Source organism: Coloeus monedula (genome assembly GCF_965178545.1).
Source record: "Coloeus monedula genome assembly, chromosome: 5".
Classification (NCBI taxonomy): domain Eukaryota; kingdom Metazoa; phylum Chordata; class Aves; order Passeriformes; family Corvidae; genus Coloeus; species Coloeus monedula.
In genome coordinates this window covers 14,679,420-14,701,421 of record NC_138785.1, presented here as the reverse complement: position 1 = coordinate 14,701,421, position 22,002 = coordinate 14,679,420, and the positions used below count along the sequence as shown (strand labels likewise).

At 38.6% G+C, this 22,002-nt stretch overlaps 1 protein-coding gene across 8 annotated transcripts in view; it reads right to left on the bottom strand.

The window, feature by feature from the left end:
* Nucleotides 1–22,002, bottom strand: part of WDFY3 (WD repeat and FYVE domain containing 3) — a 156,264-nt gene that overhangs the window by 72,184 nt on the left and 62,078 nt on the right. For 7 of the 8 annotated variants that reach the window (XR_014226431.1, XM_082282308.1, XM_082282313.1 and 4 more), the window contains 9 exons: nucleotides 17,452–17,561; nucleotides 16,243–16,404; nucleotides 14,952–15,144; nucleotides 12,337–12,523; nucleotides 9,435–9,601; nucleotides 6,483–6,950; nucleotides 5,024–5,122; nucleotides 2,662–2,855; nucleotides 71–528 (listed from right to left, as the gene is read on the bottom strand). Coding sequence is in view for 7 of the 8 variants with exons in the window: in XM_082282308.1 (XP_082138434.1) it covers nucleotides 71–528; nucleotides 2,662–2,855; nucleotides 5,024–5,122; nucleotides 6,483–6,950; nucleotides 9,435–9,601; nucleotides 12,337–12,523; nucleotides 14,952–15,144; nucleotides 16,243–16,404; nucleotides 17,452–17,561 (2,038 nt within the window). In the remaining variant the exon portion in view is untranslated. The remainder of the gene's footprint in view (nucleotides 1–70; nucleotides 529–2,661; nucleotides 2,856–5,023; nucleotides 5,123–6,482; nucleotides 6,951–9,434; nucleotides 9,602–12,336; nucleotides 12,524–14,951; nucleotides 15,145–16,242; nucleotides 16,405–17,451; nucleotides 17,562–22,002) is intronic. The other variant, XM_082282309.1, reaches the window with a different exon arrangement.

Below are 22,002 nucleotides of genomic sequence, written 5' to 3'. Positions count from 1 at the left end.
TGGGGAACACTGGCATGGGACAGGCAGAGAAGATGAAAGAAAAGGATGAAAAAAAAAGTGAAGTTCATACCTGTCAAAAGAATCTGTTGCTACCTTGTAGAGGTAAATAAAAAGTTTGCTGCAGTGTCTTAGAGTAGGTGACACAGAATCCAGGGATATTAGGTCATCATCCAAAAGTCTTTGAAACAGTTGTGTATTTGAAGGGAAGACATTCAAGGGACTTATTTTCCTCAAGTCTGAGAAGCAGCCAAGTAATCGAACAGCATCTGCCAGTTTTTCATACTGGATCTCTGTCTTGAAGAAGTGAGAGTTGGCTGGCTCGTAGCGCATTGCCGCAGTCAATGTGCAGAACACAGTGTGAAGCAGTTCAAACACTTGGTTCTGGTTTACTTTTTCCCAGCCATTCTTAGGTGGTGAGCACAAAGATCTTTCCATGGCAACGAGTAAAGATGTGACGTACACAAATCCACCGACCTTCCTAAAAACAGTTCTTGTGCGGTGACTCTCTCTCAGCACCAACAGTAGGGCCTGTGGACAAAACAAACAGTCAAAACAGGAGAACAACAACAACAAGAAGCAGCAGCATTACAAACAGCTTAGAAAAAGGTAGGAACATCTTTGTTCACAAAACACTGTTGTGCTAGCAAAATCCTCGTGTCATTTGTCAGAATTTGGTAATGCCTGAAGTCTCCGAACTTCGTACTACAAAAATGCCCATACTCAAAAGTTTACCAAATAAAGAGAAAGAGGAGGGGGAAAAGTAGAACATTGCCCCTAATTTAGAAACAAGAAATTAAGGAGATAAAGAAACTTCCCAACAGAAAAGACTTGACCAAGCCCAGAGTGGAACTAAAAATTCCCAGGTGACAAGGTGGAGAATATCTCTGTTAGAAAGGAATCTTCTCTGCCATCACACTTCACAAACAATTTCAAGCAAGAGCAGGCAAATGACTTCTTGCAGCAATGAGAAATCTAAACCTTGGAGCATCTTAACAGTCTCCCAGCAATCAACAATGCAGAAGCACCTGGCACGTATGAAGCCTAAACAGCACTCCTACACAACTCTTCAGTTAGTGAACTCAGGCAGCAAAAAATCAGCCAAATAACCCTACTTATTTTTATCTTTCCTCTATAAATCTCTGAATTGAGTGAGACTTCATTTTAAGAGTTTCTGTTCAAAAATAAGCCTGAGAGAGAAACCGAAGTGGATAAAAACCTTATTTGCTGAACTAATAAATGCAAGGCCATGGTACAAACAGCAGAAACCCCATGAACTTAGGTACTAGAGAATAATACTCATTATCAGGGAGTGGAGAAGCCCCTCCACACAACCAAAAACAAACAAAAAGAACAACTGTCATGGGAAGTTTGACCGACATGTGAATACAGAATATAGAAGAAAAAGTCTCCCTACAGAAAGCATCATAAACAACAGAAAAATGTTATTGATACAGAAAAATATGGGGAATTTTCCATGACCAAAAGTTTACTTCTTCAGAATCAGGCTGCTTTTCCAAGCACTCAGAAGATGGGCAATGAAATAGCAAGACTGTCATTCCTCTGAAGGCAGTATCACCTTTCCTGACAAACCTGAACAAACAGTAAGAGACATATCATCACACTGTTCTGGGCTGTCAGTTCCATAACCAAAACTTCTGAAAACAGCACCAATGGAAGACAAGTACAACAGGTCATGGCAGACAGAAATCCTGATTTTCTGTTAAATCCTCTGGGGAACTGCAATATCTTTTCTCTCCCTGTAAGTATTGTGAATAACACATGCTCAAAAATTACTGAATACCTTGATAGACAAAACACAGTAAATGAATAATTACTAGTTTTCCTTTCTATCTTTTGGAAAAATATGAAGCTGTTCACCTGCCAGAGAAACACTACAGCTCCTTTTAACAGAGATGAACCTAGATGTCTCTAAGTTCTCTCAGTAAGACTCATTTGCTTTCTACTATTTGCCTCAGCTTTTCTACCCTAAAACAAAACAGTACTTTGTCAATTTACAAAAATAACATTAGCTACTCGGAGAAGAAATTGTGGGTCTAGATTAGCAAACAAAACACCTAATACAACAGGAAACAGACAAGAGTTTTCTTGCTCTTCCTCCACTCCCAGCCTTTTCCACTATTCCACTATTTTGCTTAAGCAAGCAAGTTCTTTGGCTTTATCTTCTACTGTGATCATTACAATTTGCATTTATATTAATTATTTCAGCATTCATAGATACAAATTGGTAAAATAAGACGCCACAGGAAAATGCAAGCCAGCACTGAAAACAAATGTATGTTGCTTGCTTGCTTTTTTTTCCACATGTATTCCCATTTTTTTTAGCTGAATAAGACCCCACCAGGAAAAATTATCATAACTGCAGCACCTCATTTTCTATCCACTGAGACTGATTACAGCTGATGATGCTAAAAGCATACTCACTCACTAGCCTCTATCTCTACTTCTGAAGCCTACTATGGATAGATGGAAGAAAATAAAAACCATGGATCAGATGTACATATCTCAACCCCAGAGACAATCAACATACAGTAGCTAAACACCATTCACCCAATCCAGCTCAATCCAATGCCCTTGTCAGTGTTTCCTCTCTTGGAAGCACACCTTCGGAGCAAGAGTGCTGAAGAACAACCCTTCACCTACCCTCAGGATGTCAGTTTTCAGCTGCAGTTCTGTAGGTGGGGCCGAGTGCATCAGCCCCAGCAGGGTGCCCATGTCGTCCTCTCCACTGGGTGACAACACCAGCTGCTGGATGATCATCAGGGCGTGCTGGCGGCACTGCGGATACTTCACGATGTTGTGCACACACCTGGCACCACCAAACTCCCTGAAAATGCCTGCTCAGAAAGAGGGGGGAAGGAGAAGTGCTTTAAGAGTAAGCAAAACTTAACCAGTGACAAATAATGACAACAGAACAACACCAAAGGTGTTTATTTTCATTTCTACAGATTGAAAGGCAGAGTTTTAGCTCTATTTAATGATTTACTACTATTTAATGATTTACTACTATTTTTCCTCTCCTAACACAAATAAAAATAGAACTTCAATGTTTTCTGACAATATTCTTCACTAAAGGCATTGAGTACAAGGATAGAGGTCAGTTCTAAGAATTTCCTCAATAATTCTGTTACTCCAACAGCAGTTACTCTCTTCATGCTAGAGGTCAAAGGGTCTTGGGATGAAATAAAAAATGTACCAAACCCTCCATGTTTTGTGAAGGCCATACACTGTTCTGGTTTAGTTTATCTTACATTTAGCAGTGACCTAAGTGCAATATGAACTGAAAATATAACGGAGCTGTTTCTGGACAGAAGCACTGCTTGAGAAGTGATTCAGTTTATCCACATCATTTGTAAGATTCTACAGAAGATTTTGTGTGACAAGACCTATCTCTGTAGAGATTAAGTCAAATAATGGCTATTTCAAGCTTACTCACTACTGCAATAACCAAAAATTATATGGAAATTGATTCTGAAAACATTACAAAATCCAAAGTAGAATATAAATGGCATATATAATGTGTGTTTAGTACAGTGTCAGCACCTAGAGCATTTCCCTATGTTAATTACTGAAAATGAAAACTGAGTGGGGAAATGGATCAATGCTGCATTACTGCATCAAAAAGGGATCATTTTCCATGTGACTATAAACTAAAAGAGCAGTTTAAATGACCAAGTTCAGGATTAACAAATTGATTCCCTCTAACATATACATACAAACATTAATCCCGCTATCCGTTTCCTGTCTCCTGCTTTCTCTGATGTCCTTTGGATGAAGTACAGATTTTGTGCAAAAGCAGAGGCCTCAGACCCTGAGACAGGTGAGTTTGCCGTTCACAGGCAAATCCTACCTCCTTTGTAGTCAGGTTTTCATAGAGACTGGGGTAACATTTTATACTTCTCACACTCTCAGTGTAGGTTCTCAACTATCCAGTGAACCTGTGTGGGTCTGGACACCCAAATTTCCTGCTGAGATTTAGTTAGCAGTTATGTGATACTCAGGAAAGCTTATCAGATGCTGGTTTAAGATTAGAAACCAAGCACTGAATGTGGTATGGATCACTGCAAAGCTGCATCATGCGTATCTATGCCTCTGTGATGACCTGTAACCCCTGCTGGCCTCTGGATACAGTGCCACTGGGCTCACATCCCAGTACATACAGCAGGCACCCCTTCTCTGAGGAATGGTTTCTCAGCACCTCCTGTATGCTCTGTCCTGCTCCTGAACTGGGAGAGCTACTGATGAAATGAGGCCCTTGAATTCTCCAAGATTCCTCAGGAAAAACATCTGTGGCTTTATCCCAAAGTGCTGATGTCTTTTACACTCCCTGCTGTTGCTTCTCCAGTGCATACTCAGAGATTAACTCAGTCCTGAGAAGCAGCAAGGAGGTCCTGATGGCTGATTGATGCTTCCTAGGTGAGGTCAGGAACACCATCCAACAGCAGCCAAGGATTTGTCACAAGGCAGGTGGACACTACCACGATTTCAAAACCACGAAGTCCTGGTTAATGAAACCTCCATCTCTACTAATATACAGATGCTTGATTTAGAAAAGGACAATTGTAACAGAGCCCTATTTGTACATACTGACCGGGAGTAACTCTTTAAAAATGAAAAGACATCTTTAACTAAAGATACAGGCATTACATTAAGTACATATGACACTGTGAACACTGAACTACATTTCTAATTACGTGTTTAAATTTTAAAACATCCAAACAGTGTTACAAGCACTACTAAAAATTACTATAGAACTGCTGAAGAGTCATGGAGTGTGGTGGTTGCCTTCAAGTAAACAGTAGCAAAGAAACTCAAGTTAAACACTCTTGTTCTCCTTTATTTTATGCACTCCAGGTTACACTGTCTATCCTCTTTCCTGGGAAAACTTGGCAAGAGAGAAAATGTATTTCAGACTATTTGAATACTGGGCTGAAGATAGAAAGGCAAAACCTAATTTTCTGAGTTACTTTTTTATACCTATTTTAATAAAAATCTCCCTACTCACCTGCATTTGTGTTTGATCCTTGTAGTAGTACTGTCAGGGTCTCCATAACCAATAAAGCCAGCTGCTTTTGGTCCTCAAATGAACTGTTTCTTGAATCTACTAAAAAAATATTTTCAGATGCTAAAGTCATAGAAAATACCACTCTTTTAAAAGATGCTTCTTGGTACTTTGCAACCATGCTATTATTTTCTTTGCTTCCCCAGAGAGCATGCAGCCCCACCATTTTCCAAAGCAAGTTGAGATTTAGACTACACATGCATTCCTGGGAAAGCTTAACTATGAATCATTTGAAAAGTTAATTTTATAAAGACGACAATTTAAGCAGAAGTTTTTGAGCACTGTGAGCTCCAAAGTGCCTGACACTGCAGCTATTATTTCTTCAAGCCACAAAACTATACCATAGTTGAAGAATTAACTGCATCTCTTCTTGTTCAGTTTTCAGTACTTGAAAAGAGAAATTCCACACAAACCCCACAAAACTACACTCACATAATTACAGCCGATTACTCAACAGGTGTAACAGACCAACACTGCAAGTGGCATAGTACACACAGAGTAACACTCCAGAAAAAACAGTGGGGTTTTGGAGTTTTTTTAAATTACCCTAATAAAAAGTAAACCCCAACACAAGGACATGTGCACCCAGGTAGCACCCTAATTAGATGACAGCTTCATCCGTTTATTTACAGGGACATGAGAACTGATGTGTTTTTTCAATGGAGTTACTGGCAACAAAGCTTTCTAACTCTAACCTACAGCTACCACTCACTAATGAAGCTTCATACAATTCAACCCAGGTGAAACATCAAGCAGTTATGGTTAAAAAGTAAGTGTCACTGATGCACACAAGCTCGACTGCAGTTTGAATAAAGAATGTAAAAAGAAATTCTCTGTGTGTACATGTATGCTCCTATGGCACATGGCAGAGCCTGCTCTGCAGGCCTAGCAGCTGTGCAGCTTATCTGGGATGTTCAAGTCTGCAGATAATTGATCTTAATTTACATTTTTTTAATGCTTAGAAAAATTTAGACCCAGCTTATAAAAAAGTCTCCTATTAAGAGCTCAGATAGGCACTCTATTGTATTTTTTCAAGGCTGGGGCTAAACACAAAGGTACAAAGTACCTTTTGTTAGGAAGAATATTGATGCTATGTATTGCTCCTTTTTTCACATTAAGTAACAAATATTGAACCAGTACATCAAAAAAACATTTAAAAAGGAAAATATGAGCTCCTACTGCTTTGCATTCATACAGCATCATTCATTAAAGTTAGCCTCGAGCTTCTCTCAAGAAACTGAGAGAAGCAATTCCAGTGAGCTTTTAAGACGGCAGAGCAGTCCTCAGCAGAATTCAGCCCGCGAGGTACATGTTCAGACTCTCTCATTTCTCCTAAACATTAGACTCCACTATTTCCAGCCAAAAAAGACAAGTATAAGAAAAATGGAAAATGACACGCTACCTTGATCATTCAGTGCCTGAGTGGGATCTTTCAAAAGGGCTGCATATTTATGAAGAAGATTTACCATCACCTCCAGAAGTCCCACTTCCCTGAAGACATCCTTAAAGATGTAGTCATGACGGGTGAACTTCAGGAGTGTCTTCATGGCAATGATGCTACACTGAAAAGAAGTGCTGGATTTTAAAAGGATGCTCACACTGATCAGTTCTTTACAGGGTATGTAATTCAAGCTGAAGACAACCAATTCCAGCATCTCAAAGTATTTGGTCTGCACTTCTGGAAGTTTAGGAATTTTCTCTGCAAACTGAGACAATGTGTGCTGCGATTCCAAAATGAAGTAGTTGGCATTGTCCGCCATATAAATATTCGTGATGGCATCGAGGATGATTTGTGCTAGATAGTTGGTTTTTGCTCTCAAAAATGCATTCTGGAGGACAGAAAATGCTTGAATATTCCTCACACTATGACCTAAATCAGGAAACAAAGTGGGATGGGAGGAAAAAGGAAAGAGAAAGTTCTTAATCATCATAAACAATGAATAAACTTATTCATAATGATCTATACATTTTAGTAAGTGGGAATAAAATAACAGTGTAGGATGCCACATTTAATTGAAAAAATCATTAAAACACTGCAAATTCCACAACCTACTATTCTTTAAGATGGCAGCTTCATCTTCGATAGTAAGAGTTTATGCAAGCAGCTAAAGATGCTGATCAAAGATAATTTCTTTAAAATAGATAAGCACACTGATTTAGTGTTAAAATGTACAAAGGATACAGTCCTAGAGACAAAACAAGCCCTGCCCCTCATGTACCCAGGCCATAGGAGAACTCATTATAGCAACAGTGAGGTGTTCTGTATTCCATAATGCACCACACAACCCTCACAGCTGGGAATAAAAGAGCTTTGGCAGGATGCAGTACTATTAACAATTAAGGAACTGAAACATAGGGAAGGAGTTGAAAAGCATAAGATAGCTCTAATATTAGCTCACAAAGATCTCACATCTTTAAAGCTCAGTCACAATTCTTCTTGTAAGTACCTTTGACTTGATTAAAATCTCATTCATTCAGCCAAAGAATGCATCATTTATGAGTGCTCCCCAAAATTTTCTATGGGCAGATATTATTCTTATTTTACTCAAAAGATGCCTAGAAGACAACTTTTTTAACTTCTGTAGGAATAGTACAAGCCACAATGGACAAACCCCATGATACAGAAAACAACTGATGGTAAAAAATAGTTTTAACAAAATAAACAATCAGGAATGAGAACTTTAAAGACACTCTAAACAAAACATTTAGGATGTTTTAACAATAAAATCTTATTTTACTTTTTCAAATAAAGATATATGCAAACTGTTAACCTGATTTGAAAACCCTTTCATAAGTAAAAAAAAATCCTTCTTTATTTCATATTCTCTGTGGAACACTACTCCGTTCATTTTTGTAAACTGAGTTGTCCAATTGAGCAGTAGGTTCAATTATCTCCATGCCAAGCCTCCCCACTTTCCATGTCAGTATTTCTCCCGAAGGCAAGAGAAAATTCCCTTGTAAATGAACATGGAACAATTTCACATCTGGAAGAATATTAGTTACATTTAAGTCACACTCAGTTGTTCCTAAAGGGACTTCTTTACATGCTTTCTTTATTATGGAAAATGTTCAAATGAGGGGATTTAGAGCTTATTAAATGTGACAGGAACATAGTAGTGTCAGATAGAACTATTTATATTCTAGCTTAGTATCAACAGTTGTTCCAGTCAATCAAGCAGATTAATAAATTCTTTTTGATTATTAGGAGGACTACTGAAGAAATCAAATTATAACAGGTCTTCAGAGATCAAGAACTAAAAGGATTTAAATGAAAGTGATTGAGAAAATGAATGAATACAGTCTTCATAAAAAGAAGTGATTAAAAGCAGGTAAAAGAAAGAGATGTCCTGAAAAATACCACAAAGTTAAAAAACTCTTTTGCAGATTGCAACAGGATCATGGTTCTCTCATAATATTGTATCAGAAAAGCTGATTAGCCTAAACAAAAATGAATATTATCATCAAAACATGAAGAAATTAAATTCTGAGTGTTCACCTTCTTTTTCTATTTAGTGCAAAAGAAGAACAATTGCTATGAACAATGAACTCTCTCCATACCAGAGAAAGGAAGTCACTGTCCAAGGAACCTAGGATGTATATTCATTAGTCTATAAATCTATAAATGCAATCCTATAACAAATTTTTCTTGTGCCGGTGGTATATCTCATAAAAAGTTCAAGTAACAAACTAGCTCCACAGTCACTTAAATTCTAAACTCCTTTGTTACATACAGGACTAACCTGAATTTTAAGTTTATGCACAGAACATCAAACATAAGTTTATTTTTATAAAACCCTTTCTCCCTCAAGACTTCCTCAACCTTATCTCCGAATTGTAACTGATTGTGGTTTCAAGCGCACCACAGATTTTATCACTCTGATCACAATAGTGATGAAATAACAGATTTCAGCTCACAAGTTACATTTGCCTATGCTGACAAAAGCTAACAGAAAGCAAAATGGCGTGGGGGAAGGATTAAAAAAAGAAAAAAAAAAATCAAGCCAGCATATCAGCCTTTCATATCAGTTTAGTAAGAGCAGCTTAAAACACCATAAATCAAATCAGTGCATCTCTCCAATAAAATAATCTCTTCAAATCTCCATGTAGAAAACTGTCATCTTTGCAGTGAAGAGGCTGGACCTGTCCTCAAATACACAAGCACCAAGCTCTCTTCATTGGGTACCAACTCCAAAATAAAATCTTTGAGACCAAAATCACTGAGTATTTGATACACGATCTTAGATAAAGAACCTAGACTTGGTTGCAAAGGGTTTGTGCAATACACAGCTGCTCCGTATCTTGTAATTTGCACTTAAAACAACAAAAAAGCAAACAGAGAAAAAAGCAGACTCACCTTTGCCTGCAGGCTGTGGGACTGCAAATCCAGGTAGCAGGAAAGGTACTCCTGTGGTAACACCAGCTGGCTTTAATTCATTGACACCGTACGTTGTCAAGGAAGTTATCAAATTAACTAAGTCCTTCAAAGCATCCTTAGATTCAGCTTCTTTTGCCTGTTCTAATCTGAACAAAATACAAAAGGATCAAGTTAGCAGCACTAATTTATTTGAACTCAAATCACTTTAGTAAGATCTGGTTTACTTTACTAATTTAGAGACCAGCTTTACCGCCTTACTCCTGCAGTATTTTCCACATTCCTATGTCATACCATTAGTCAGTCAAACATTGGACTTACAAGAGCAAACAGTCATTTGCCATAGGAATTTACCTCATCAATCTTTCCTTGAACTCAACAGTCTACTAAAAACGAGGAGACATGAAAATTACATTAAAAATCCTCTCACAGACATGAAGATGCTACATAGGAAAGTACATGGATAGTCTGTAATTAAATAGATCCATAATTAACTTGCTAGATTACATCTGCCATTTTAAGAGTGAATATTTTGTGTTAATGAAATGGTATCTTTGTAGAAGCCTAGCACTTCGAAGCACAGGATGAAGCACCCTCATTAGAACTACAAACTCTTACCTTTGAACACAAGGGAACAGGAATGTTAACATCCCATTCCAATCACTGTTCACTGACAGGAACACACCATCAGACCAAACCCTAAAAACTGACTCTGAATCATAAAGCCATCCTCATTTTCCTGCTACTTCACCACAAATTAAACAATATTCAATTATTTACTAACTCTGTAGGTCTCAGAAGTAAACTGGGGATCACGTTCTTCTACTCACTCAAGCAGTGCAAGCTCTGTTTCACTTGTTCCTGACAAGTGATTGTGGGAGCCCTTTACAAGCAACTCATTCTGCATCCTCCATCTTCTTCTCAGTCAGATGTGGCTGAGGAACGAAACTCCTTCAAACAAAGAACCTCCTTCAAACAAAAACCTCCTGCCAACAGTCACTACAGAAGCACTGAGCTCACCTACTGCCACTCTACTAATCCTCCACATACCCTGCCCTTTCTCACCATCCAGGTGAAATCACCAAAGTGCTCCTCTGGCCCTCAGAGATTTTCTGCAATTTCTTAGTAAGCCATTTTTTGTCACACATCCTTCTGCTCTTCCAGCTTCAAAGCCTTTGCTCTGCAGTTTGAGGCCCAATGTCCAGATTTCATACCCTCATATAACAGTCATCTTCACAAAAGTGCCCCAGAGCTGAACAAGTCTCTGTGGATCGGTTTGAGCCAAAACATGTCCAGGGAGAATAGATTACTGTGGTCCATCACTGACCAACACATTGGCTTATTCAAGGTCACTGTTTTTTGAAAGAAAGTGTTTTCTTCTAGAAAATCACCTCAGGAAGAAGTGAGGATAACACATTCCTACACCATTAACTTACTGATGTCACCTGACGATCACAGGTGTCCCCTCCTCCTTCAACGAGACATGCAAATCCCTAATCTTCCTATGCATTTGGCAGGGATTCCCCACCATTTGATTTAAAGGATGAGCAAGCTCAGGAGAGAATTTGTTTAAAACACTTGATCTACAGAGAATCACTTTTGTACCTCAACATGAAACATGACAGCATGTTCCCCTCATATTTCACTGAAACTCTGGCTGACAGTTTCTGAAGAAAAACTGCATTTGAATTACACTGCTTTGAATTAATGCATTCGTAAATACAACATACTCCAAAACTCCACTTATAGAACAAGAAAAATAACAATTCCTTAACAGGTGCTTTAGCTTTTGTGGCACCAAAGGTAACTTAAGAGTAATTTTAAGTGTGATTAGGAATTTCAAATGCAGTGTCTGTGTCTGGTATCCATTTAAAACAAACAAAAAACCCCCTCAGAAATATACAATGTAGTGGAAAATTTAGTTTAAATACTTGGGTGCCAAAACTCAGCATACTAACACCAAAAATAGGGTGACTACAACATTAACATTTCTCATTAATAATGTTTGACCCAAATATACTTCATAAGGTGTACACTTATAGTTTCCCAGTATGTGCCTTGGATTCGAAAAATGTATCTCTGTATTTCAACAGCTAAGCATCCTTCTTCAGAACTTCATATCCAAACAAAGCACCATAGACTTCCCATTGATTTTAAACAAATAATTCAACAGACTCTTTTCTTTCTCAGTCAGAAAATTAAAGAAGTTTCTTTCCTGGAAAGAAATAAAATCATGGACAGATCATACACCCACATTTTTTTTTGGGCAGGCATTTTCATTACCATATTTTTTAATGCATTAGCAGCTTAGAAATTCCTTTAATAAAAAATAAAAAGAAATATATATATACACACACACTGATTCCCTTGTAACATGCACCATGTTTACATATGTGGTTTTTCATTATGATAGCATGATAAAACAAGACAATAATTTCATCACAGAATTATTTAAGTTGGAAAAGAACTTTAAGATCATTGAGTCCAACTGTTAACCCAACACTGCCAAGTCCACCACTAAACCATCTCCTTAGACAAAAACTCCAACCAAACTCAAAAACCTCTAGTTGCAGCCAAAATTTTATGTTCTGGATTCTGTCTAAATATTTAGTACAAGTTATTTTTAAGCAACAGTTTTCTTTACACAGCAAGAAGCATTTAGTAATAAATCAGCACTAAAGAACAAAAAGTTAAACAATGTAGTTTCATAAATGGAGAGAAGCATAAAACTCAATGTTTTGGTCCTAATATCTTCATTCCATAATCATCTATAATAATCATCTAAACTTATTTGTTTAAGCCTATTAATCTACTCTTTATTAAGAAAACCTTTTTGAAAAAAGCTCAGTGATCTGACCGCATTTCTTCAGGCACTTCTGCTTACCTGAGGAGGAGGTCACACAGGAAGTTGTATCCTTGCCATATCCTAAAATCATCCAACAATGTTTGGGATACATCACTGGAGTCTTTGAGAAAACAAGAAAGTCCAGCAAACATCTCAACTATTTCTAGGGGAGAAAGGTCATCAGACTGCTGCATGTTCTGGACACATGTGGACAAACATTCCTTTTCTGAAAAAAATTGCAGTGAAGAAATTTAGGATTTTACTGACATTAATGACAGCAAGAAGTGTAACTAACACACGAAACACAGCAATAAGGTAACTTATTCAAGTATCTCTTGTCACAGAACATTTAATACCACTTGAGGATGAGAAGGAATATCAAGTGGCTTTCGATCAGATCCCTAACCTCTTTTTGCCAACCTCTTCCTCCCTTTTATAACCTTTACTCTTGTAAGGAGAAAACTGTGTAGATAAATACTGATTTTTACCTAAAAAGTCTGACCAGTTAACTCAACAGAATAAAAAGACAAATATGGCAACTGTAAGTAATTCTAAACCATATTTTCTTCTTCAAAGTTATACAAAGCACGGACTTGAAGTGTTACTAAAACCCTATATATAAACCTTTACACCATGTCATCTTATCCCTACTCTGGTTAGCATTTCATTGGCTGGCATCAAAGAGAGACAGCTTGTCTTGCCCTGCATAATTTTCACATCCCATCAGTTCATTCAGTCAGCAACAAAAAGTTTCCTCAAGTCTATAGTGAGATTTGTTGCACTCTGTTTTAAAGATGCTCCTTTCCATTACTTGCTATTTTATCTTTGCAGCATGCACAACACAAGCACAAATCTTTCTAGCTAGACTGGTAACAAAATTTTCCAGAGATTAAATCAGAGCATGAGATGGTGAAAGGATGCTCCTTTGCCTATGATGAAATATCTTAAATTTTTTCTGAATGTATGATGAGCCTTGAGACAGACGTTGCTATCTCAAGTCAGGTTCACTTTTTTAATCAAAAAGCAAGAAGGAATGCCAACTGGTTTTCTTTTTAAGACTTCATTTCTCTTTTTAAAGAACCTAGAGTATCTTTTCATATGCCAGTTTCACTCCTCTGTGGACCAAGGTCATACAGAAGCAATAAAGGTAGCAGTTGTAATATGCCAAATGACAGTCAAAACTTATTGCACTTCATAACATTTTCACACATACATACATACACACACCTTCTACACTCATCGAAAGCCCACCAGAAGCCTATCACCTTGCAAGCCCTATCTGAAAACACTCAGTTGGTGACTATGCTGTGCTTTCAAGTGATACTGTATATTCACATCTTTTTAACTGGAATTGGAAATACACTGTTAGCACAAGAAAAAACACAGGCTGAAATTTTCTGTGAAGTATGTGGGAGCAGGATGATATATTTAATAAACCATCAAAATGGTTCTGCAGACCCTTGTAACTAACTACTTGCTTCTCAGGGTGTGAGCAATCCAAAATTGTGGGTTTCTTTTTTTCCAGTAGGTGTACACCGCTAAAATGTATAAGGATGTTGGTTCATTCCAACAGTCAGTCCAATTTAAAAACTACAAATGCTTCCTATGTGGTCCCACAGTCTAAAAGCCTTAAATATAATATTAGAAACATATTTTATCAGATTCCTTACCTCAAGTCCTACATACCTAAACACCCATCCAGTTTTCAACTAATGCAAAAAGAATCATTTGTATGCAAAGCTGCTTCCGGGCAGCTAATATCCTCTCCAACACTGGTTTTCATCTGCAAGTGGTTGTGAACCAGCTTGGCAACTGCCTCTTCACCAGCTCCTTGCAAAGATAGATGATGAGCAAACTGCTACTTTTATTAGCTACCAAAATCTGTAACCAGCTACAGAAATGTCCCTGTACACTACAGTTTCCATGCCAGCAACAGCCAGGATCTACTTGTCTTAAAAAATGGACAGAAGACAAACTGGAATGATTCTGGATGCTTCATTCATTTCGTGACTTGCAGTCTGGATTAAGCTCACGAGATAATTTCATTTGGCCTTCAGGATGCACAAAACCTGCAATTTGTAAGCTGTATGGAAAGGTGGGGAAGATGAGGGCCTGGCAGAAGAAATGTAGGCTGGCTGAAGTGTCAGCAATCCAGTCAGTGAGAGAACAGGGAAAACAGAGGGGCTGCAAACCCCTCTAGCACAGGTGTGGTTCTCAGCCAAGCAAAGAGCCTCCATAGGCCAGGCCCTAAGAACAACATCTTTAGGTTGGGGGAGCTGGGCTGGACCACAGGGGAGGAAGACAGCTGGCTGTTAAGGATTAATGCATCTTCACAGCGAGTATTTTTCAATACAGGGAGTTACTGAAGTTACCAAAAGCCTTTCCTTTTTCTCGTCATGAACTCTACACCAAAACATGAGAGGAAACTCTATCCTCCCAGGTTAAATTGAAATGTGAATGAGACAGACTCAGGTAAAATCACCTCTCTCACTACACAAGTGCTTGGAAATGTTACCTGTACATAAATACGCATATGTCCAAACTAAAAGCCTAGAAGCTTCCCTATTTTTTTTATGCCTATTTTCCAAATAAGAAAACTATGAAAGAAGAGCAGGAAAATATCCCAGTAAATAATACTGAAGGAAGACACATACCATGAATGTATTTCACTACATTGACACTAAGGCCATGACGAGATATGGTCATTAGTACTTCTCCTGCACTCTTCCTCCAAGGCAGATTATAGGGAGGGCACCATGAGGTTATTGCACTGAAGAGAAGCTGGAGATCATCCTTCTGAGCCAATTCTTCCGCCGGGGACACAAAACTGCACAATTTTACTAGGATCTGAAATAGGAAGTCAATAAACAACTAGCATGAATACCTTTATCCTTGCTAATTTTGCCTAGACTTAGTAAAAGGTGAAACATTCTTCCTTTAAGCAAACACATTAAAAAAGGTAACATGCTGTTTTCCCTTTGTATGTTTCAGTACTTTGAACACAAGACAAGGTTATTCGACACATGGTTATTTGAAGTCCCACTTCAGATTAAAATGCTTACCAGAAGACTGGAAGCAGAGTTTAAATCTCTTAGGCTGACACAGTGTACTTGCACAAGTACCAGGATATTCCACTCTTGGAGAATCTGCCAGTTGCCTAATTTACAGGTCTAAATTCTGCAGTGGGGGAGAAGCTCTGTGAGGCAAACTGTTGTATCCCTTCCTAATGCAGGAAGAATGCTATTGATGGGTTGTTGGCAGAGCAGCAACCATAACATCTTGGTCAAATTAAGTTTGTCAGGAAAGGCTACAGCAAAACTGCAGACCTACCTGAATAACTGGCAACTGGATCTGAATTTCCTAATTACCATAACCACGTCAAAAGGCAGCCACAAAAGTGAAGCTACTACATCTCAGACCCTTTTCTGCATGTTTTGAGGACATCCTATCTCCATTTTGCATCTTGTGCAGGAAGAACTCAAGCTCCCTCTCAGAAAACTGGAGGCAGGCTGTCTGCAGCTGGAGGGGGAGGTCTGAAACCTCACCCATTCCAATCAGTTCATTTGAGAGTACCACTTTATTATCAATACTAATGTTTTTTTACTATGTCTATTTCAATCAGTAGCAGCCAAAGATACCAAGTACTAGGACCAGTTAGATGAAAACACAATAATTAGTCCACATGTTGTTCCTTCTAAGTATCTGTGCAGAAGAACTGCTTGCATTTCTGTACAGGAGGTATTTTTCAAAGACAAAAATCTACAGGAGGAGTGGAAATTTAACCTCAGTTGTGCTTCCAGGAAAATCCACCTCTCTCTTAGCCATCAGTTTCTGAAGAATCAAGGAAGAGTAACACCTGGCTCAAGTGAAAAGTTTCTAGACTTTGCTCACATGAAGTATTTACATTCCTCTTTCAAATTCCATGACCTATTTTACCTTTCTTACCTGTACAAAGACTTTCTGTAGCAGCGCTCGGCGCTCTGCGAGAGGTAGTTCATTCTGTGCTCCTCCAACTACCTCAGGCACATGTGGAAGGTCAAAGAACAGATACAGACATTTAACAAGTGTGGAAGGCACTGACATTGTAGTCATGCAGTCCACAGTTTTCTGAGGAAGAAGAAAACACAGTGAAAAATACCACTTCAGCATATTATATATTCAAAACATCGATAATAATGCAGTTGATTGAAATGCTGGTTTTTCTTTCTCACACCTTTGGTGAGGTATTCACACAGCAGTACAGATTCACCATCTATTCTTGAATGCCTATCCAAACAGTAATTCTAAAAATAGGATGATTTATTTACATGACAACAGCATCTCACAGCCACAGCTCAGAGCTCTTATTGCACAGGACAGAAACAAAACCTGTCAGTCTCTGCCAACAGAAGTTAACAAGTTAATTACAAGACCTTCAGCCAAGCCCTCGTCAGCTACCAATTCTTTGTAGCAGTAGAAATGGGAGTGGGAGAAGGACTATTCAATTTATGCTCTCACTTGGCAAGAAGGTGTAAGCCGCTGTTAAGCAGCAAGGTAGTAGAAAATCTGAAAGCATCAGTGGGAAGAGAAGACAAATTGGCATGGAGGCTGGTGGTGTACCAAAACAGAGATAAGATGATGTGTTGAATTGCAAAGGCAGATTGGAGCAGAAATAACAAACCACACAGCTGCCCAGTACACTGCTAGAGATAGCTCTCTGATGGAGGGCAGCACCAGAAGCAGAGGCAGGAATGATTCACTACCATCCACTCAGCACTGCTGCTGGCCTTGCTTTTTGCAACTGCTGTGGCCCTCCTCCAGTGACGTGTGCGAAGTTCAAAATCTGAACTATTTAGGTACTGTATGTGCCATGCATCTCAGGGGGCACTAAGCAGCAGCATGCGAGAGAAGCCTTTGGGCAGCAATAAAAGTTGCATGCATAATTCAAAAGAACATTATAAATTCAAGTCTCAAAATGACTGGTTTTTTTCAGGCAACTGAAACCACAAGGAGCTAAAGCAGAAGTCCTGTGGCAGTATCAGAGAAAGAGTATCTTAACACAGAAAAGCAGAATATAGTTATATCTTTTTGTGAGTGTTCATGCAGCTCATTCTATTATTGCTTTTGTCTGTTCCACACCATAATTTATTTTCAGCTTTGCTGTTTCAGACTAACCTGTCCTGATGAAGCTAGTAAATTGATTGTGGTGAGCAGCATCCAACCTCTACTTGCTTCTTCACTTTGATTGACCTCCAGAAACTGGACGATGGCACGACTTGCAGCCTCTGTAGGGGATAGTAAAAAGAAAAAAGCAGTAAGAACTCAGTCTGGAAGTCTGCAGAAGGGGACACATCCTCTCAGCAGCCCCAAGCACTGAGCATAAATTCACCTTTGCAGCTCTACTTGAAAAAAGGACTAGGCTTAGGCCTACACTTTCCAGACACACATTCCAGTCTTACACACACACTTGGCTTTTACTGTGGCATGGCTGCAAAAAGTACATTCTTTGACCAGCAGACAGATTTCAGTAACCTGCAGTGACTTTTGTTTGAGTATTTTTGCTTTATCAAACACAGTATACTTTTTCCAAAGACATGAAGTCACCACCAATTAGTGGCCTCTGTGGAAATACCTGAAATTTCTGAAAAAAAGCACTGCACTGAAACAACAGTATGGAGGGTAACGGGGATTGTAGGGAAGGAGAGGTGCTGAAAGACAAAAGGAATAAAAAACAGGAAAAAAAGTAACATTAAGGCTAAGATCAGCAATTACCACATCCCCAGCCTACATTTTTTGAGAATGAAAACAGTAACAGCTTATGGATAATTCTTATGATTGAGACCCACTTCTGGATGCTACTCCATATCAGTCAGAGCCAAAGACAAATACTCAGCCTAGTAAACAAGTTATCAGCCTCAATAAATAAATCAAGAGAAAATGCAATCCCATTTCACTGCTGCCTGAAAACACACTTATGTAAGAAGTCTATAATGCCAGTTGTGATGTCTGCCCATTACCTTTAAGAGAAATTTAAAACCATTTTTCATTAATAACTGTGTATCAATCATCTCCTGTGCTTTTAGTGTCAGCTAGGACAGAAAGGGAAGGTGAATAGTATCACATAAAAAAGAAATTACAAAGGAATTACTAATGGAGGAATAAATCTCTAACTGAAGAAAAATCCAATTTTAATATTGGCTTGTTTGCTTCATTTGCTGTTAAGATGCCCCAGCAAACACCTGGGAAGAAGTTTATTCAACAGGCAGCACATTTCATATGGCAAAGTACTCATCAAACTTGTAGCATTGACTACATTGAGAAGATAGTTTTCTGAAGCACCACACTGTCAGCTGTGCAGATTTGATTCATTTGTGCAATGGCTCCTCTCTCATGTTTTTGTGTGGCAGACTTATTCCCATAACAGACTTCTGTACAAACCACTGGCTTTTCCAATTCTGATGCTAAAGCAAGGAGAGGCCCCTACCACTTCCCTCCATTAGACTGAGATAAAACAAAGGCTGAGATACCAAGGTGAAAGGTAAGGCAATTTATGAAACACACAAACAAGGACAAGTACCCATTTCCCAGCATGCGGACCTGAAGTACCTGGTGGGCACTGTCTTCCAAAACTATCAGTGCGAAAGCTCTGGTCAGGTGGTTGGGCTGGAACAGGCCAACTTAGAAAGCACAACAGCTGTGACACAGTTGCATTTCCTACACTAAAGGCATAGGTAAACTGCCAGAATTCCTGACAAAAGCCATTTTTCCTCAATTTTGAGAGACAAGCATGTCTAAAGCATGCACTGCTTCTACAAGGACAGTGCCCCACCAGCCCAGCATGAGGTGTGATTTTGTAGGCTGGTTCTCTTTCTATCCCACCACAGACAGAGCTGGGCAATCTGTCTTTGACTGCAAGACTGGTACCAAACTGAATGTGCACAGCCTCCTTTGGGCAGTCTCCAAAGCCACCTGTGGAACAGGGGCTCGTTTAGTCACCTTTGAAAGTGAGACTCAGGGGTTAAGCCCACGCTTCTGAAAAAGTTGTCACACTGCTGGCATAGCAGTTGAACACTATAAATAACAGTTTCAAAGCTGTCACTCTTAATTAAGCATTACCTAAAACACAGACAGCATTTTAAGTGCTGGAAGACATTCTCTTGTCATCTGCTCTGAGCAAATTTGATAGTGCTATCATATAAGATTAACTTCTATCATCAGCACTAGTCTTAATTTATTCCTTGTACCTTTCCCCTGGTTTTGAAGCACCCGAATCATCATTTACTATAACATCCTCTATGTGCCCCACTCAGATGTCCTTAGCCTTCAACTTTGCTGCAGAAGAAAGCCAATACAGGAGTGGGATATGCTAATTAGTAAAAACAGCAAAAAAGCGAAGTGAAAAACCTATAAAAGAATATGTAAACATACCTATTGTGACAACTGTGCAAGCACGTACACATGAGTATAACCACGATGACATGGTTACATGGTGAATACACAGGAGTCTGATTTTCCAGCATGGATTCAGTATATATGAGATAGAGGCTTGGTAGAATCAAACAACAAAATTTGTTTCACGTGCAAGAGGTGCATTGAATCCCGGACTTCAGAAAACCAGCAGGTAGCAAGCAATGGGAGTAGACTCATTCAGATGGGTAGCAAAAATCAATGCTACAAGCACTACAAGCAGTGTTGTTGCTTATAGCAGTAGCACTAAGGGCAAATTCAGTGCAAGAAGCTTTTAGTTAGATGGTTTAGAACCATCAACAGCATACAATAGTGTCATCAGACTTTTGTACAGCTTATTCTGGAGGGCAATATTACTGAAAAAAGTATCTGTGCATGTGCCAAGGGTGGGAGGGGAGGCAGAGTAAAAGGTATGGATGGGTGTGTTGGGGGTAGTGAAGCTGAAGGCAGGGATCCCTTCTCTAACGGAGCTTTCCAGAAGTCTCTGCTACTGCTTGTGGGAAATGCCTGAAGACACAGTCAGGCACCTAGAGTTACAGAGTACAAATAATTCCAATTACCTAGATAGTAAGAGAGAAGTATTAACCCAAATAAAAACTTGACGGCACAAAGTCTGCCTTCCATCATCAGGAGCAGTGTTGGGCTGTCATCTCAAGTGGCAGATATGAAGTGGCTGATGCCTTTGCAGTGTGCAGAAATGGAGGGCTCCTCATCCAAAGATAAAACAAGTCAACTGTGCCAGCTTTTAGCCTCACTAACTCAGATGATTAAAAAACAGGCTTTCTAGGATCTCTTGGAAAGGCTCTGCATTGCACTACACTTGCCTTGCATAAGATCTGGTAGAAAGCACCAAAAGTAAAGAGAAAGTTGACCAAAAGCAGTAAGTTATAGCAGTTGTTGATCAGAACTGCCTCTTGATAAATAGTAGCTGATAGGACACTTCTTTTTTCCCTTTCAGAGCAATTTCAATAAACACAAACCAGAATCACTTTGTAAAGCAAAGTCACCCACAGAACAGGGAAAACATACATATATAATGAAAAAACCAAGATGTGTAATCACATCATGTGAAATCATTTCTAACAGAGTCCCTTCTCAGCAGAAGAAAAGTTAATGTACCAAAAAAAGTCTGAAAGCAGCCCCTAAGCACACTTATTTTATTGACAAACATCCTCACTATCAGGAAAACTTCAGACTTCATCATGGGAAGAGCCCAAAAGGCAGCTTAGTAGCAGAAGATAAGAAGATTCCTTCAACTATCATCTGTAATCTACCCAAATACAAGATGCACTTCAACAAATTATACTAACTTTTGTGGATTTAGGACAAACATAAAATTAATTATGCTGATGTGATATAGATAAACTAAAAAAGAACAATAAAAACAGAGTTTGCAGATCACTGGAATTTGAAGAAGAATAAAGGTAGGCATTGTCAGAGGCCAAATACAAACCACTGATGTGGTTTTCTGCAATGATGATGAATGTTCATCAACTTGATCTCCCCAAATGGTTTGAAGATGAGATAATGACAGTCTTTCAGCAGATCTGCTAAATAAATGCCTAAAGAAATTCAAAGCATTTTCAGTGGAGAAACAGTTTGAGTAAATCTGTGAAATTAAGAGGAAAAGGAAACCAGAGGGTATTGCCCCTCCCCCCCAAAAAACACAAACTAAAAAAACCTTAAAGAACCAAACAACAACAAAAAAACACCAAAAAAAAACAAACAAAGAAAAAAACCTCTAAAAACTAAAAAGAATGGTGAAAAAACCCCAAATAGAAAACACCTCCTCTCTTTCCGCCCCCCTTCAAAAAAACCTTTAAAAAAGAGCAAATCACTACAACATTCAGTGGGTATAAACAATAAGTGAAAGTGTTGTTTCTGGAGGTAGGAAGGATTAGCTGAACAGTCTAGCAGCACAGTAAAAAGAAATTTAGCATTAAATAGTAAATACTGAAACAAATACAGAAAATATTGTAAATATGAAATGAAAAATTGACTGAGATTAACAGAGATACAACTAAATTGAACTCTAAAAGTACACAAAACAGTGATGTACACAAACTAGTACATTAAATAAATCCTAAAAAAATCCAAACAACCGAACTTTTGAAGTTGAATTTGAAAGAAGGCTAAAAAGTTTCAGCTCTGTGATGTACTACTTTGCTTTCTCATTGTTCAATTTTCTACCCTTCTTCACAGTTTCATCTGTCGTCACTACCACTTACTCATATCTGACTAGGGTATGACTTTCCAGGT